Source organism: Podarcis vaucheri (assembly GCF_965113315.1).
Source record: "Podarcis vaucheri genome assembly, chromosome: 6".
Classification (NCBI taxonomy): domain Eukaryota; kingdom Metazoa; phylum Chordata; class Lepidosauria; order Squamata; family Lacertidae; genus Podarcis; species Podarcis vaucheri.
This window is the reverse complement of record NC_138764.1, coordinates 86,905,904-86,921,029: the sequence shown is the minus strand read 5'-3', so window position 1 is coordinate 86,921,029 and position 15,126 is coordinate 86,905,904. Positions and strand designations below refer to the sequence as shown.

Genomic DNA, 15,126 nt, shown 5'->3' with positions numbered 1-15,126 from the left:
ACTCACACAGACATTGGTCCATTTCCTGTTCTTGGCATCTCTGTACTTTGTTGGTCCAACTCAGACAGCAATTTTAAGATGTTTAATGCAGCCTGGAGAAGGAAAAGATTGAATTAAATATAACATGGATGTTTTACGTGTCTGAAGTCACTGAATTAAACTTTTATATTACTGGTTTTAGGTTGCATTTTTGTTTCAATGATTTCTTCTTTTTATTTAGACTGTATGCCACTTGGGATATTTTTGAAATGTTAGGTGATTTATCAATGCTCATAAATAAATAATGGATGCATGTTATGATAAATGGCTGGAAGAATACTGGGCAATGTGTGCATTAAAAACACTCAACACTCTGCTAAAGTTGGTCATGCACACAGAAATGAAAATGATTAATTCCATACAGGATTTCCGTGGCCTCAATTAGCAGACTTGCCATTTTCCCATTTCCAAGCTGCACAGAATGAAGATCATTTTTCATGGACAAACTGGGCAAGTTAGGTATGTACAGTGGTGCCCCGCAAGACGAATGCCTCGCAAGACGGAAAACTCGCTAGACGAAAGAGTTTTCCGTTTTGGAGGTGCTTCGCAAAACGAATCTCCTATGGGCTTGCTTCGCAAGACGAAAATGTCTTGCGAGTTCCTGCGGGTTTTTCCCCTCCCCCCCCTTTCTAAGCCGCCAAGCCGTTTATCAGCTGATCCGATAAGCTGCTGAAAGCCGCTAATAGTGCTAATCCTTCAATGGGCTTGCTTCGCAAGACAAAAAAACCGCTAGACGAAGAGAATCACAGAACGGATTCTTTTCGTCTTGCGAGGCACCACTGTATATGTGAGAACCTGGGCTCAGCATGGGAAGAATGCCCTGTTTGTAGCCTCAAGTTCTGGCTGACTCAGAACTCTGAAACTAGGACTGAAGTCAGGGCTTCTATGACAAAAATCTTTGCATCACTGTAGGTTTCTCTTTTGTAAGACACGCCAGCATGAAAAATTTGAGCAGTGAAATCTACTAGGATGGTGCAGCTCAGAGAGTTTAAAAGCAGCTGGCTCAGTGAAGATATACTGTTGTTTAATGGGAAAGTGTGCTGGTTCCTAATTCACACTGGCTCCCTCAAGTAGAGCAGCAACAGACACAAACTGTCCTCCATTAGTCAACATTTGTCATCACTCCAATGGGTTTCTCTTGGACCCAAGGAGAAAAAACCTGAAGATGCCTAATCTAGACTCCCATCCATCTGAATGTTTAAGTGATCACATTGGAGGAAGTTAATGACTGGTCCACAATTCATTTATATAAAATCAGCTCCACGTTCTCTTACCATATCGTGGCAAGATTCAACATCTTTTCCAATTCCATGGCTGATCAGTGGCGGCTGAGCGGAACAATTTATAAGAGACACAAATTCGTTCTTGTTGTTTTTGGGGAAATCTTTGTATTCAACCTAAGAAAAAGAAAGTTTGAATTATTTCCAAACAGGTGTCCCCCAACCCTCTAAGCAAGCTCTTATTTGCTCCCCAGAACTCTCATTAGCGCTGCAACATTGATATGGTAACAAGCAGGAGCTTCTCCCAGACAGAAAAAGATCCCTGTTCTTGTCTACTCCAAAACGCAGAAAAAAGAAAAGAAAAACCTCATCTATCTTTCAGGTGTTCTGCATGTGATGGAGAACTGGAGGTGGGCTAAACTTTCACTCTACTCATGTGAATTGCTACTTGTTAAAATGGTCCTCTAAATGTAGGAAAGTGGTACACCAGGAAGAGCTTTTATTGAGCATCTCAAGGAGTATGCTACTTCCCTATATGCAAGGAGATTGCTTCCTCAGCAACATTCTAAAACTGGGGGAAGCTCTCACCTGCAGGGGAGCCTAGCCCAGAAAAAGTCAATTGCAAAAATATCCTGATCGTGTTGATTGGTACACATGTAAGAATGGAAAACCAGTCAAAATGTATGCTGAATCTAAATGTCTCCAAGGTAGAAATTCAGACATACACTTCAACTGCATGAGCCTTCTTCTTCTTCTTCTTCAAAGAGAAGAGGCTCTGGTGCAAGCCATACAGAGATGAACAGAAGTTATTTAAGTGCAGTGTCTGATGGACAGGGCTATGTTTTTGTTGAGTGAGAAAAAAGACAACGCTCAAAAAACCCATAGGAACAGCCTTCAAGTTGCATACTAGCTGGGAAACGTTCCATTTTTAAAAATGTAACATATTGGTTTTCAACAATAACTCCAAAAACATAGGAAACTTTCTGTCTTAGGCAGAAGGCTGACATGCATGAATTGGTGGTTTTGTGAAACAAGGTTTTTATTGAGCAAGTCAAATCCTATGAAGAGACACCTTGAATTACGCCGCTTGCAACCAATTTACCTGGATTCCCTGAACACCGGAAAGGTAGTCCAACTGTTCGGAAGGTCTAGTGAGAGGTCCGTGGGGGACATGGCCCGAGGAGCTGTTTTTTAAAATGGTCTCAGCGGTAGGAGAAGTGCCACCGTATAATAGCTCTCTAGCAATCATAGCTGTCACAGTAGCCATGGCAGGATTGGGGGCTGCCCTGTTGAACTCTTTGGTGTGGTGTCCTTGATTAACTCCTACAGCCTGTGCAACCTCAGGGACCATGGGAAGAATGCCAGCAGGAAGCTGCTGATGGCTGAGATAAGGCATCCTGAACTCATCCTCTTTATTACCTAGTAACGAGACAGAACAAACAAAAAAAGTTTCATTAATTGGCAAGGGTCTGGTCATACACAAAATGGCAGATCACAGAGCACAAAATCCAAAATAGCTTCTGAAATGCAAGCCCCATCCTGGCCTTCAGCAAGATGGTAACATTCCTTCTGGGTCTAATGTGTTTTATTCTGATAATGATTTCACATGGCTTTTCCCAAAGCACTTTGCAAAAAATAAGTCTAATGTCCCAAGCAATGCCTGATATGAGCCGAAACTTTGAAAGTCTTTTCCAAATAGAAAAATAAATAAATCAGTATTTTAGTTTTATCAGAGTGGGTTAAAAATAATAATAATCTTGCATCACCCTTTGCGCATGCATTGCTCTGGAAATATGCCTTGGGAAATAAACAAATGGTCAAACCCTTATTTACTTTATATTATTGGGCCAGCAAACTTATTTTCACAGATGCGTGTGCATGCTATGCAAAAATCACAAGGTGGGGAAAACTATAAAGCCACCCAAAGCTTCTCTCGATTCCTGCAGCCCTGTTAACTCTGCCATTTCAGTTCTCCCCCTGCCTCATGCAGGGAGGGGGCAGCGAATCACAAGAGCAGGTGCCGGCAAAAATCACGATGCAGGAAAAACTGAAACCAGCCAATGACTCTAAATAGCTCCATACTTATTTCGGACATCGTGATATATTGGTATATTGTGATGTTTAGCTGCTGAAACATCACACTGTTGAAAACCAGATATCGCCAAGCCCTAGTGTCCCCTGGTCTACCTGGGTGACCCATTATACCTATTTAATGCCTAGTAACTATCAACCAAATAGTATGCCCTAACTGACCTTCAATTCTTGAAATCACGGAATGTCATCTGCTGTGGTACAGCCATCATACCAATAAAATAAAGTAAAAGAAGAATGAAATGAAGGTCACTTACTAGCAGATGTTTCTTCAGAGCCAGGCTCAAAAAACGTTACTTTTCTTCCATCACCTGGCTTCTTTACTGGCGTCTAGCACAAAAGAGAGTTATTTGGAGTTGTTATGCCACTGCGCTGAAGAGTTGAGCGTTTCTAACAACCTTTCTAAACAAAGGCTACACCACTTTGTTCTTACACCACCCCAAAAGCAAAAATCAACAAACCAGGGCCATCCCTCTGAACCTAAGAGATGAGACTTGCCCTCATTGCCACCTGATGGAACACTAGGTCATCAGCAATGTTGGCGCAAGCATTTTGTTTCACTCCAAGGGGCCTGCTGAAATGTGTCCATATCCATAGCGGATATGCACTAGTCCATCTGTACAACGACAGGGGGCTAAGATGCTACAATAACAACCTCACTGTTCAAAGCGTCTTAATAAGGTAATAAAAGCCACACAGTACGGCAAACGAAAGTGCACTGCTCATGGTTTCTCTCTCCTTATGATGCTTCTTACACATTGACCTTAAGCTTTTAGACCAGTGTTTCCCAAACTTGGGTCTCCAGCTGTTTTTGGACTATAATTCCCATCATCATTGGCCACTGGCCCTGCTAGCTAGGGGTGATGGGAGTTGTAGTCCAAAAACAGCTGGAGACCCAAGTTTGGGAAACACTGGTTTAGACTCGTTTCGGTAACAATGCACGCTATAGAATTGCAAGAAATGCAGGACCTTAATAAAGGACTATATTTGGGATTCAGCACGTATTATTGACACAGAAAAAAATGGATTTTATAAGGTAAGCAAGATCATGCCTACAACCGAGTCAAGAAACTGAAGTTGCCTAAATCAGACACGTCCAACTCCCAAGAGACTGTGATCTACTCCCACTATTTAAAAAAATGGCAGTGATCTACCCATTGGACATGCCTGGTCTAAATGACCCAGTTTACAACCACCCTGTCGGCCCCAGGACAACAACCCCACACCTGTGAATTTTACAGTCTGGATAATCTTCAGCACACAAGTCCCCATCTGAACTTGCACAGCCCATCATTTAAGATGTCTTACCTTTTCTTCTGTTTTTAGTGCTGGCTTTGGGGGTTGTGGTTGAGGGACTTTGAATCCTAAGAGCTCCAGCATGTTTTCAGCTGCATTACGCTTTGCTACCTTCTTGTTAGTTCCCATTCCTTCAGCTGTGTGCATGCCAACTTTCACCTAGAAGTATGGAGAAATGGATTATTAGAACAAGTATCTCTTTATGTAGGAAGGGGAAACTAAACGCCGATGATCATTAGTAACGTATCTGTCCAAATATGGCCTTGGAGGATAGCCAAGTTATGGGGCCTCCATGCCACTGACTGCAGGCTCTGACACACAAAGCAGGCAATTCATGCCCCAAGACTTTCCCCCTGGCTTTTATTTTTGTTTTAACGCCCCAAATAAGTTTGGATTCTGGAAGTGTCCAGAGTATAGTATCAAGATAACATGATTAGAAATCTATTAGTATGCATGTGGCAATCGATTTTGTGCTTTGCAATGATCTCAACGTTCTTCAGCCCCTGTAACAGCTCCCCGTTGCTATTGCAACATGCTGCTCATCTAAGTAGTTTCTGCATTTACAAAGCACAGAGCTTCCAAAGGATTCTATGAGAATGGACTAGCAGACAAGGCTTCCCAGAATTCTACTTTAAAATTACAGCACACCGATCTAATTATGAACCTTGAAGAATATGAAAATCCAAACCAGGGAGAGAACAGAGGACTGTGCCAGCAGAAGGAGAAGGGGTAGCAAGTGGGGGCTAAGGAGGAATATGGAATATAATAATGTATGGTGACATGATAGGGATGGAGTGTCAAATGAACCTACGGTAGCCAAGGGAAGAAGTCATCAGCTATTTCCTGCTTATCTTCACCTCCATAAGACATTGGGACACAAAGACAATGCACTCCCAGCAAGAGAAAATAGAACTCAAATCATCCCGTACTGCTGTCACACCAATAAAAAAGTTCCCCATGACATAAAGACAGCAAAAACCAGACGAAGCAAGCTGCTGGCTGGCCATGGAGAACTCTTCCCTTCCTCCTATCACTACCACTAGACAGCTGCATCACAGGGGCTGGCTGGGGGAAAGAGAAAGAGTGAGCATGCTCTGCTGCAGCGGCTTCTAGAAGCAACAGTAGCTTTCGGTCAGCAACAGATGCAAGGAGGAAATTATGTGAGCACCATAGTAATACACTGTGTTGAAATTAGACCAGGACTAAGTACATTCTGCATAGCATAGGTTGGTTGTCTAATGCAAGGCTCTCATTTGTGATAGCCTCTTGGCTTCTGCAGTGCATTTTACATGGGGCTTCCCTTGAATAGTTCAGAAACTGTCATCTGGTCCCACATCTTGTGTGGTTCTCCCCACAGAGATAACATGACATCCATTTTCTATGAATATCATTGTGGGTAAAACATCACTGGGGAAACTCAGCCAGATGGGTGGGGTATAAATAATAAATTATTATTAAATTATTATTATTTACCAGGTGTGCTTCTGGATTCAATTCACTATCTATGCTGATTTTAAACCTTTGAAGTACTCGGTCTGTGATATTTAAAAGTGCATCTGCTCCCACATATATGCCCATCCCACTCCCTTTCTGTGTTAAGATCTACCAGATAGATGGCAGTAGCACCCAAAGCAATATGCATTAAGATTACCCTCTAACCAAAAAATAGGAGTTTCATTTGGTGGTACCACCTACGTTCTATTTCCCAAGGAAATTCAGCCGGCTCACTCGATTGTAAAAGATGTCTTTGCAGCACCTTAAATATTGCTCTGCCAGGCCGAGAAACTTTGATCAATTATTTAATACATGATAAACTGCTGCCGTGCATTTTTTATATGAACTGTTTGAGGTTTTTTATGATATTCTATTGTGGTTTTATTGCAATCTTGCTTGGAGGGGCCCTCGTGGCCCAAAGCAGCTTATAAATTCAAATAAATCAATTAATTACATGGCTGCCCTGTCCTGGATAAAGTGCTGAGCTCAACACAAACCTGCATCACGAACTCCCTGCGCCTCGGAAGTCCACGTTCTGTGATGAGCATGTACTCTGGCTCCTTCTCTTTCTTCGCTTGCTGTATTTGAGCCAGTCTGCTAATGGGATTCATACCTTGGCCGTATTCGGGACTTGTCTGCAACTTAGATAGAAAAAGCAAGAATCAGCCAACAGTTGGCAAGAGCAGTTCCAATATATCACATTCCCATGAAAACACTCCAGGAGATAGGGTGGTGTTGGGTTGGTGGTTTTTTAACTGTTAACTTTGCTATTGGGTTTTCAGGAAGTATTGGTACATGTTGCAGAGTTACAGACACAGTTGCGAAGAATTGTTCTGAATCACTTTAAGAAGACAACAAAACCAAACCAGTATCAACTGCAAACATGGTACATAGACACAGGAAGCTCAAACTGACTCAGGGAAAGGTATCTACAGCATCACAACCTCCAGCGTTCATCAGTAATAAGGTTATGATCACAATTATTTCAGAAATAAATCACACTGAAACAATTTTTGCGTCTCTGGAGGTTTCAGTCCATGTTGTCTAGAAACACAGGTGATGGGGGATACCCACTTACGTGCAAATGAACTGTCTCTATGCTCCCTATGGTGCTGGACCTTTTTTTTTGTTTGTTTTTAAAAAGGCGATATGATATACTACATCACCAATTGTGCTCATTAGATTAATCTATGCCTGATTTCTGCACAAGGCTGTTACATGAAAGCTGAACATGCATGCTATGCTTCATACACTAAGAATGCCTACTATGCAAGCCTCCACCAAAACATCTGCACAAGAACATTTGGATTACAGATGGCAGCAAACACACAGCACAGGTCCTGGCATTTAGACAAGTTAAGTGCTTCCTTGCTGATACAGAATCACCACTAGCTTGGCATAACAACAGTGAACAAAGAGTTCCGATGACTACAGGCACAGACAGAGGTGTCTGCTATGGTGCAAGACAGCTTCCTTAAACATATCAAGAATTTCCTTTTACAACAGCTGAGGTTTGGCCAAGCGCATACTTCTCTCACCTTGACTATTGATTTTGTTTTCTTTTTGATTCGCGGCTTCATTTTCTCAACCGTAGGAAGGGGGGGCAGTTTCTTCAATTCCTCTAGGACTGCTATGGCCGCGTTCTTCTTTGAGATCTTCTTGCTCTTGCCTTCACCCTCACCCATGAATTCTCCCACAGATACCTTCGTTACGAAGCTCTTCATATGAGGGGGACCGCTCTCCCGGGTCACCTGTTTCAGAGGGAAAAACTGAGTGAAAGCGTGATAAACATTTATTAAAAATGGTAGGGTAAAATGGTTGTAGCACACTTTACTCACAAACTACAATTTGGGGGGGGGGGTTAGGGAAGAACAAGGCTAATTTAAACAACATTCCTAATAAAGTGGGAAGTGGCTATATTTTAAAAGCCTCTCAGTACATTACCCCACCCCATGCAGGTTAAAAATGTAAACCCAGCTAAACTTTACATGCTAAAGACAGTCTTTGCAAGTCTTATTTTATTCAGTATGTACCAAGTTAGTCTTTTGGGGGCACTACGTTTTGTCCCAACTACAAATATTTAGGTCTGTGGCAGTTTTTACTTAAAAAAATTAAAAGGCTATAAACCTTGGCATGCATCCATGCTTAACGTTAAGCAAATATCCAAATATCAATTCATAATAAAGCAACAAAGGGACATATTTGGTACTGAATAAATTTTCTTTTTTCTTGCACTCTACACACAACAAACAGCAAGACAGTACATTCTTAAACAGAAAGAAATTACATTAGATATTTATACTCTCCTAACAGGATAATTCAACTTGCCCATTCTTCTAATCCTTTCAATAGCCTTACCCACTGAATCCAACTACCAAGAATGGACTTCCCCTTGCAATGAAGTCCCTTTCCACTGCAGCCCTCATGCACCTGCACATCGGCTTCTGAGGGCTGGAGGAACCTTTGGAGTGGGGTGGTACACAGTGTGGGGGCTGCAGCAAAGGGGAAATCAGTGACACCCTCCCTCCCACTCACATAAGCAAATATATCTGCGACATTTTATGACATTAGTGGCATCTGCCGTTCCTTCCAAATACATTGGAAGAATTTAAATGCTGCCAGCATACAGCTTCTCATAATTCCCCTTTTAATGGCTTTCCGCTATGAAACAAAACTACTGGACCCATGGAAAGAGAATCAGGATATATTTTAACACACGATTTTAAAGCCCAGCTGTATTCCCCCCCAAATTATCTCCCCCCACCTGCCAAGTAGTGCTACCTTCAGTATTCTAAAGTAAAACCACTTTTAGAGCAATTAACTAAACCTACCTCAAAATTCACAGGCAAGTTCCTTTTAAGTGCAATCTCAAACACTTGGCTTATTTCAGATTTATTGAGATTTTCATCATCTGGTTCTCTGCCATTAATCTAAGAGAAGAACAATGATATTGAAGAAGCTTCTTTTGCACCGACTCACTAACAAATCTGCCACACACAGTATCTAGGGTTAGTATCATAATATTAAACATGATTTTCTCCACTCAACCCCCAGGAGCAGTTTAAACTGAAGGCTCAAGGACAGTTTTCATCACGAGTGCCTGACATGCCAAGGAGATTTTCCAGAGTTATTCCCCTGTCTGAAAAATCTACGGGGAAACAGCTAGCAGTTCTGAAAGATGCACATTATGCATGGGAGAGGTTAATTTTGGTGTCTACATGAAATTACTTGCAGGCAACCTGTAAAAACTGGCAATAAAGTTCAGAGCTTTATAAAATACATTTTCAAAATACAAGCCCAATGTTATTTTCCCATTTTCAGCTTTTCCAGTTTCAGGCCATTATTAACCCAGAGAATATCTGCGTGCCTGAGTGGAGTATTGTGCCTGGGTTTGCCAACCGCAGACTTCCTACCCAACCCAACGCCACATGGAAAGCTCCTTTTATAAAGGTCAGTTTTCAAAAGTGGTCTGCAGTCTAGCACAGGAGCTGCAACTAAAAGGGAAGAAGCAGCAATTAAATCCACTGGGTGCACCCAACTCTTTACAAATACCTAACGCAGTCCTTTGGAGCTGAATTGTAGTATTCACCCAGTGAAGACTGGAGGCATATGACATTCCCTAGCTTGAGGAGAAATACTATATTCTATTGCAACAACAAATCTCTCAGGGAGTTTTCTGCATGGTATTTGCTTCCAATAACTGCTATGCCTTTCAGAATGACAGTTCTGGCATTTAAGTAGTCAGTGGAATGTCCTTTTCTACTTAGATTATTGTGCTCCAAGGGAAGGGAAAATAAGCTATGCAGGACACACTCAAGACGTCACACAAATCATAATCAGCACACACTCTAGCTACGGAAGTTTCAGCAGACATTTTATACACAGAGAGAGACACGGTACAGTCCAAGAATGCTAAGAATTAGCAAATGTGATTGAGAGAGTTACTTTGGAAAACTAGTGTTTCATTATTTATTTCTGAGGTTTTACCAAATGGTCCCAAGGCAGAAACACAAACATCCTTAAAGACGAAGAAAATCAATAAAACTAAAATAATGTTTTATTTGTTCATCAAGATTTATATACCACTTAATCAGAAAACTAAGTGGATTACATAAATAATTTAAAATATTCGTAAGAAAATACCCACTGAATCAACATATTTTTAAAACAGGTAAAACAAGTAATATAAAAGTAAGTGATCAGTAAAATAGACAATCTATATCTAAGCAGGCAATAAAAAATGTAAACCAAGAGGCTCATTAAAATCCCCTCTCTACACTCAAAGACGTCTTGTTTTGTTGAGTCTTTCTTCACCTACTCAAAAACACATCCCATCTCTTCCAGTATTAGAAAGCCAAACACAGGGAGGGGAGTGTTTCTAAAGCTTCACCTTAAAAGCTAAGCATTTAAGTTATGGGACTTCTTTCTATCTATAAAAAGACTCTCCAATGCAAGCTAAGACCTTGAATCTCTTTTCTACTTATTTTACTACCACGGATTTAAAAAATATACGGACTGAAGCAACATTGCCAAATAAGCCCAAGTTTGGAGAATTAGTGGCTCAGTTATTTATTAACTGGGGAATTATAGTACAGAGGAGATAATGACAGAATGTCAGGCTGTAAGATCAAGGAAATCAAATGTTCTGACTGAGCCATTTTTATGGTGCCAGTTTATGATCTGATTCTTCAAACAAGCTCCATTCATAAAGCAGCGATCACATTTAGGCTGATATAAAGCCATGCATATACGAAACTCTGAACACATGCTTCAGATAATTCATAACAATTAACGAGCATGCTGATGAGGATATTGAGGTTGAAAGCAAATACACACGCCCTTCTAGAGGCCGGGCAAAACAGCCATGCAGTGGTACACACAGCACAAGTACAATAATCTTTCCAAATAACTATCATGCAAAATTAAGTTAATTGGAGCTAGCTAGCGGAGCAAATGAGAATGTAAGAGAAGTTAAAGCAGAGAACAGTTGTTTAGCATTTTATTTTGCCGTAAACAGGAAATAATGTAAGGGGTAGAGGAAGAAAAAACTCAACACACTATTTAAGAAATGTCTATGCACATGGAACGTATGAAGGTCCCAAATTTTGATCTCTCTAATTTAGAAGGCCTTAGAGAGCAGTGTCAGAAGGCTGCTTGATCCAAGCCCCTGAAGAACTGATGCTGGTCAAAGTAAACTGTATTAAGGTTAATACTTCAGGCAACTTCTAAGGCAATGCCAAATTAAGCAGTTTAATGTTCACCCAGATGCATCTGCGAAATGAGACGATGCCAGTAATTCAGTTCTGCTTCTGCTGCAAGCTGGCTATATTATTCTTCATGTAACCCAAGTAATGGGTAGGGCAGAATATGGAGTTTCAATGCAGTTCTGATGCTGATGATTACGGAAAAGAATTATGCTGTATTTTCAAAGTAGTGACAGCTTTAACAATAACGTTCTGCAGCCAACACTGCGTGGAACCTATTTATAGAATTCCAGTTGCTGTTCCAGTACTACTTAAATATACTCTGTGGGAAAACTGGTCTCCCAATCACAATTTCTACAGTGTCTCAAAGACTTGATCTGAAATCAATTTAACTCCAGCACAGACTTGACTATAGATCTACCTCGAGTTATGCCATTGTGTACTCTCCGTTATTCTAAACTGAACTAAATATAACCTGGGGCCCAAATTCGTTTTTTAAACTTACTACCAAATCCAAATATCGAGCTCATTTCCCACCCTCGCTCCAAATTCTGGGTATATCCACTTATATACCCCAAAGCCTTGACTTTGAAGCTGTAATTTTCACAATGCAATATAGTTAAGCCACGCAATGACCGAGGCACCATTTTATGAGACCTGCTGTATCTGTGACACATTCTCTAGGCTGAGATGCTTAAAACCAGTGAGGAGCAGCTGGCTGGTTGGGTCTGCCTTGGGGCAATGCAAGGAACGGAGAAGGAAAGAATAGCAGCCTTGGAGGCCAAAAGTCTGCAAATATCTTCCCTCTTTACCTTGCTAGCACTTGAGTAACTGATGCATTTACACTTCATTAGCGACAGGGCTGTCAAGCAGAGAGGTACCACAGTTCACTATGGCTAAATAGGGGAACCACCAAGTGCCACAGACAGGCTTATCATAAGCGACAGAAAAACATGTGAGTGCAAGCCTTCACACATTAAAGCAACAGTATTTGGGGGCAAACCAAAAAGCTAATTTCAAAACAGTTAACTTCTACTATGTTTTAGACACACTACCTCCGGTTTTTCAGGCAAGGGCTCATTTTGCAGGATTTTCAGTGCTTTAGCAGCCGCGTCATGTTTAGCAGCCTGTCTTGTTCTTCCTTTCCCGTGAAACTGCTGTCCCCCGATGGAGAGCTCCACTTGGTAGAGCCAGGGTCCCACAGGAAATGGATAGAAGTACCTGAAAAGAGAAAGACTTGACATTTCAGGCCTGGAGGGGGGGTGTACAAGGTCATCCTTGCCAGCAGACAGGGCTCAAATAAAGCGTTAAGTGGAGAAACAGCACTGAACACAATGCGTCAACTGTTGGCCCTCAAAAGTTTGACTGCAGCACTTACAGTGCAGACACTGCATGACTAGAAGCATTAACATTAAAGCCAGAAGCACAAAGCAACCAACACGGATTAAACATTTCTGAACTCAACCAGCAAGTTAAGCTATTAATATATTTGGCTACATTCAATAGAACATTTGTTTTTTTAAAAGTTACAAGCTCAGGCCCATAAATTCTGCCCACTTTATTTAGGCCAACTGAACCTACAAGAAAAAGGAGACTGGCTGTTTAGTGTCGTGTGACCCCATCTTCCCCCCAAAAATGCAGACCACCATCCTTCAATTTTCACTTCCTAGTTTTTGTTTTCAAATTTTGGAATGATGTTGCTTTTTGGAGGAGGAGGTTGCAGGGATGTCTGTCACACTGCAAAGGAAAAGATTTGGGAGCAAAAAATAAGAAAAAGGTGTATGGCTCCTTTCAACAGCTTGGGTCCATAATAGCTTAAGGACAACCTGAGCCCTTATATCTCAGCTTGATCACAGAGATAATCCAGGAGTGGTGTTAGTTATTCAGCAGTCCAACCGGCTACAACCAGAATTCAAGGATTTAGTGCTGCCAGTCCCATTCTGCGGAATACACCTTTGCTGCTAGTTTTCAAGTGTTCTTTGAAGACCTTTTTATTCCAGCAGGCCTATTCGGTTGTTTACGTTTTCTTAAGCCGAGCCAGTGATTTTAATTATTATTTTTCAATAGTATTTTATATTTTGTTGTATCTGCATACGTTGCTGTATATGACCTTGACATTTTGTAAAGAGTTTTATAAATAAAGGGTAAGACGGCATGAAACCAGTTTTCCCTTTGCATCGAGAAACAAAGAGAATGGGGTGCTTTAAATAAAGAGTTCTAAAAGCGTTTATGAAGCCTCATCAGGGAGACTGAGGCTGTTGCCAGGAGGCTGTAGAAGTGTGGCTTAATTGGCTTGGGGGCAAAGTGCCAACCATCTCATTCTCCAATAGTGTGCAGCAGGCGTACTCCCATTCGCTACACCAAATGTAGTGGCTCAGAAAGGCTGAGGGGTGCAACCCCCTCCTTCTCGCAAAATTCTGCTCCTCTAAGTGGATCTTGGCTCTCAGCCGTTTCTCTGGTGTGTCCCCTATTTCAGATACCATGGATCTTTGGGCAGCTGAATCACCCATTTTTTCTTCTTCACTATAGCTAAGCTTGGAAAGGCCGTGGTATTATTTTGGTGATCCAGATTTGGGGTTTTGCAGTGCAGCAATAGCTGGCCATTACAGTGGACACTTGGGTTGAGAACGTGATCCATGCGGGATGCATGTTTGCAACCTGCAGCAGCGCGTCTGTGAACGCACGGGTTGCGATTTGGTGCTTCTGTGCATGCACAACCACCGAAACCCGGAAGTAACCCGTTCCGGTACTTCCGGGTTTCAGCGGTCCGTAACCCAAAAAAACGCAACCTGAAACGCCTGTAACCCGAGGTATGACTGTATTGTGGAACCAGATGTTTTGAATGGTTGCCTTTTAACTGTCTGTGCAGCTCGTGCATAAAACCTGCTTGTCCTAGGACACTGCTTCTCAAAGGGTGTGGCATGCCAGACTTGCGTAGCAGGAGAGGATGGCAAGTGTGGCAGGAAGGTTCAATAACAATCATCAAATAAATATTTTAACATTTTAGTGTAGTAGAGTAGAGTATCAATTTATTTATTTAAATTTGCAGGATATGGATAGATATATTTTCAAAATGAGATCAAAAGCATCAAGTGATATTGAGGACAATCCTAGTTGTGATCCAAAATCACCGTTCGAACAGAGTGCTAGAGAAGACCCATTTAATTTGACACTGGTAGCAGGCCCAAGCAAACATCCAAACAAGAAAGCTTGTCGACAATATGCGGATAGCTATTTTGAGTCTTTATTTCACATGGAATGGAGAGGAAAATGTCCTTCAGCCACGTGTTTCCTGTGGTGGGAAGCTTTTCCCATTCCAATATGGCCCCAGACAAGATGAAGACATCTGTTGTCAAACATGGAAATCTGGCAAACAAGAATTTTCAATATTTTGAAAGGCTTTTGGAACAGCAGAAATGTCAATGATCTTGTTTTGAAAAAGGAGTAGAAGTCTCAGATAAGATGCAAATTATAGCTTACCAAACGGCTGAATTGACTGCTCAACAGACAAAACCACCCTGTAATCTACGGACGAAGGGTGGTATACAAATTTAATTAATAATAATAAACCACATACAATAGCTGACAAAATGATTAAGCCTGCCATAATACAAAAGATTAGAAAAGAGAAAGGATTCTTTGTGTTGATGACGAGATGAGAGTTTGGTTCTCTCAAATTAGACCTAATATAAATGAGATTACTCAGCAAAAGCAAGATCATAAACGTACTTAAGGTACATATGTAAGAGGTTCATTTATAATTATATTTTGGGAATGATTCA

The 15,126-nt window shown here is 41.3% G+C and overlaps 1 protein-coding gene across 4 annotated transcripts in view; it reads right to left on the bottom strand.

Annotated features, from left to right (window-relative positions):
* The window catches only part of STAU1 (staufen double-stranded RNA binding protein 1), a 39,442-nt gene that overhangs the window by 2,017 nt on the left and 22,299 nt on the right, over nucleotides 1-15,126 (bottom strand). For 2 of the 4 annotated variants that reach the window (XM_082226022.1, XM_082226021.1), the window contains 9 exons: nucleotides 12,400-12,565; nucleotides 8,972-9,070; nucleotides 7,679-7,909; nucleotides 6,638-6,781; nucleotides 4,659-4,805; nucleotides 3,608-3,680; nucleotides 2,362-2,678; nucleotides 1,314-1,436; nucleotides 7-92 (listed from right to left, as the gene is read on the bottom strand). In XM_082226022.1, the coding sequence (XP_082082148.1) occupies nucleotides 7-92; nucleotides 1,314-1,436; nucleotides 2,362-2,678; nucleotides 3,608-3,680; nucleotides 4,659-4,805; nucleotides 6,638-6,781; nucleotides 7,679-7,909; nucleotides 8,972-9,070; nucleotides 12,400-12,565 (1,386 nt within the window). The remainder of the gene's footprint in view (nucleotides 1-6; nucleotides 93-1,313; nucleotides 1,437-2,361; nucleotides 2,679-3,607; nucleotides 3,681-4,658; nucleotides 4,806-6,637; nucleotides 6,782-7,678; nucleotides 7,910-8,971; nucleotides 9,071-12,399; nucleotides 12,566-15,126) is intronic. The other 2 variants (XM_082226023.1, XM_082226024.1) reach the window with 2 other exon arrangements.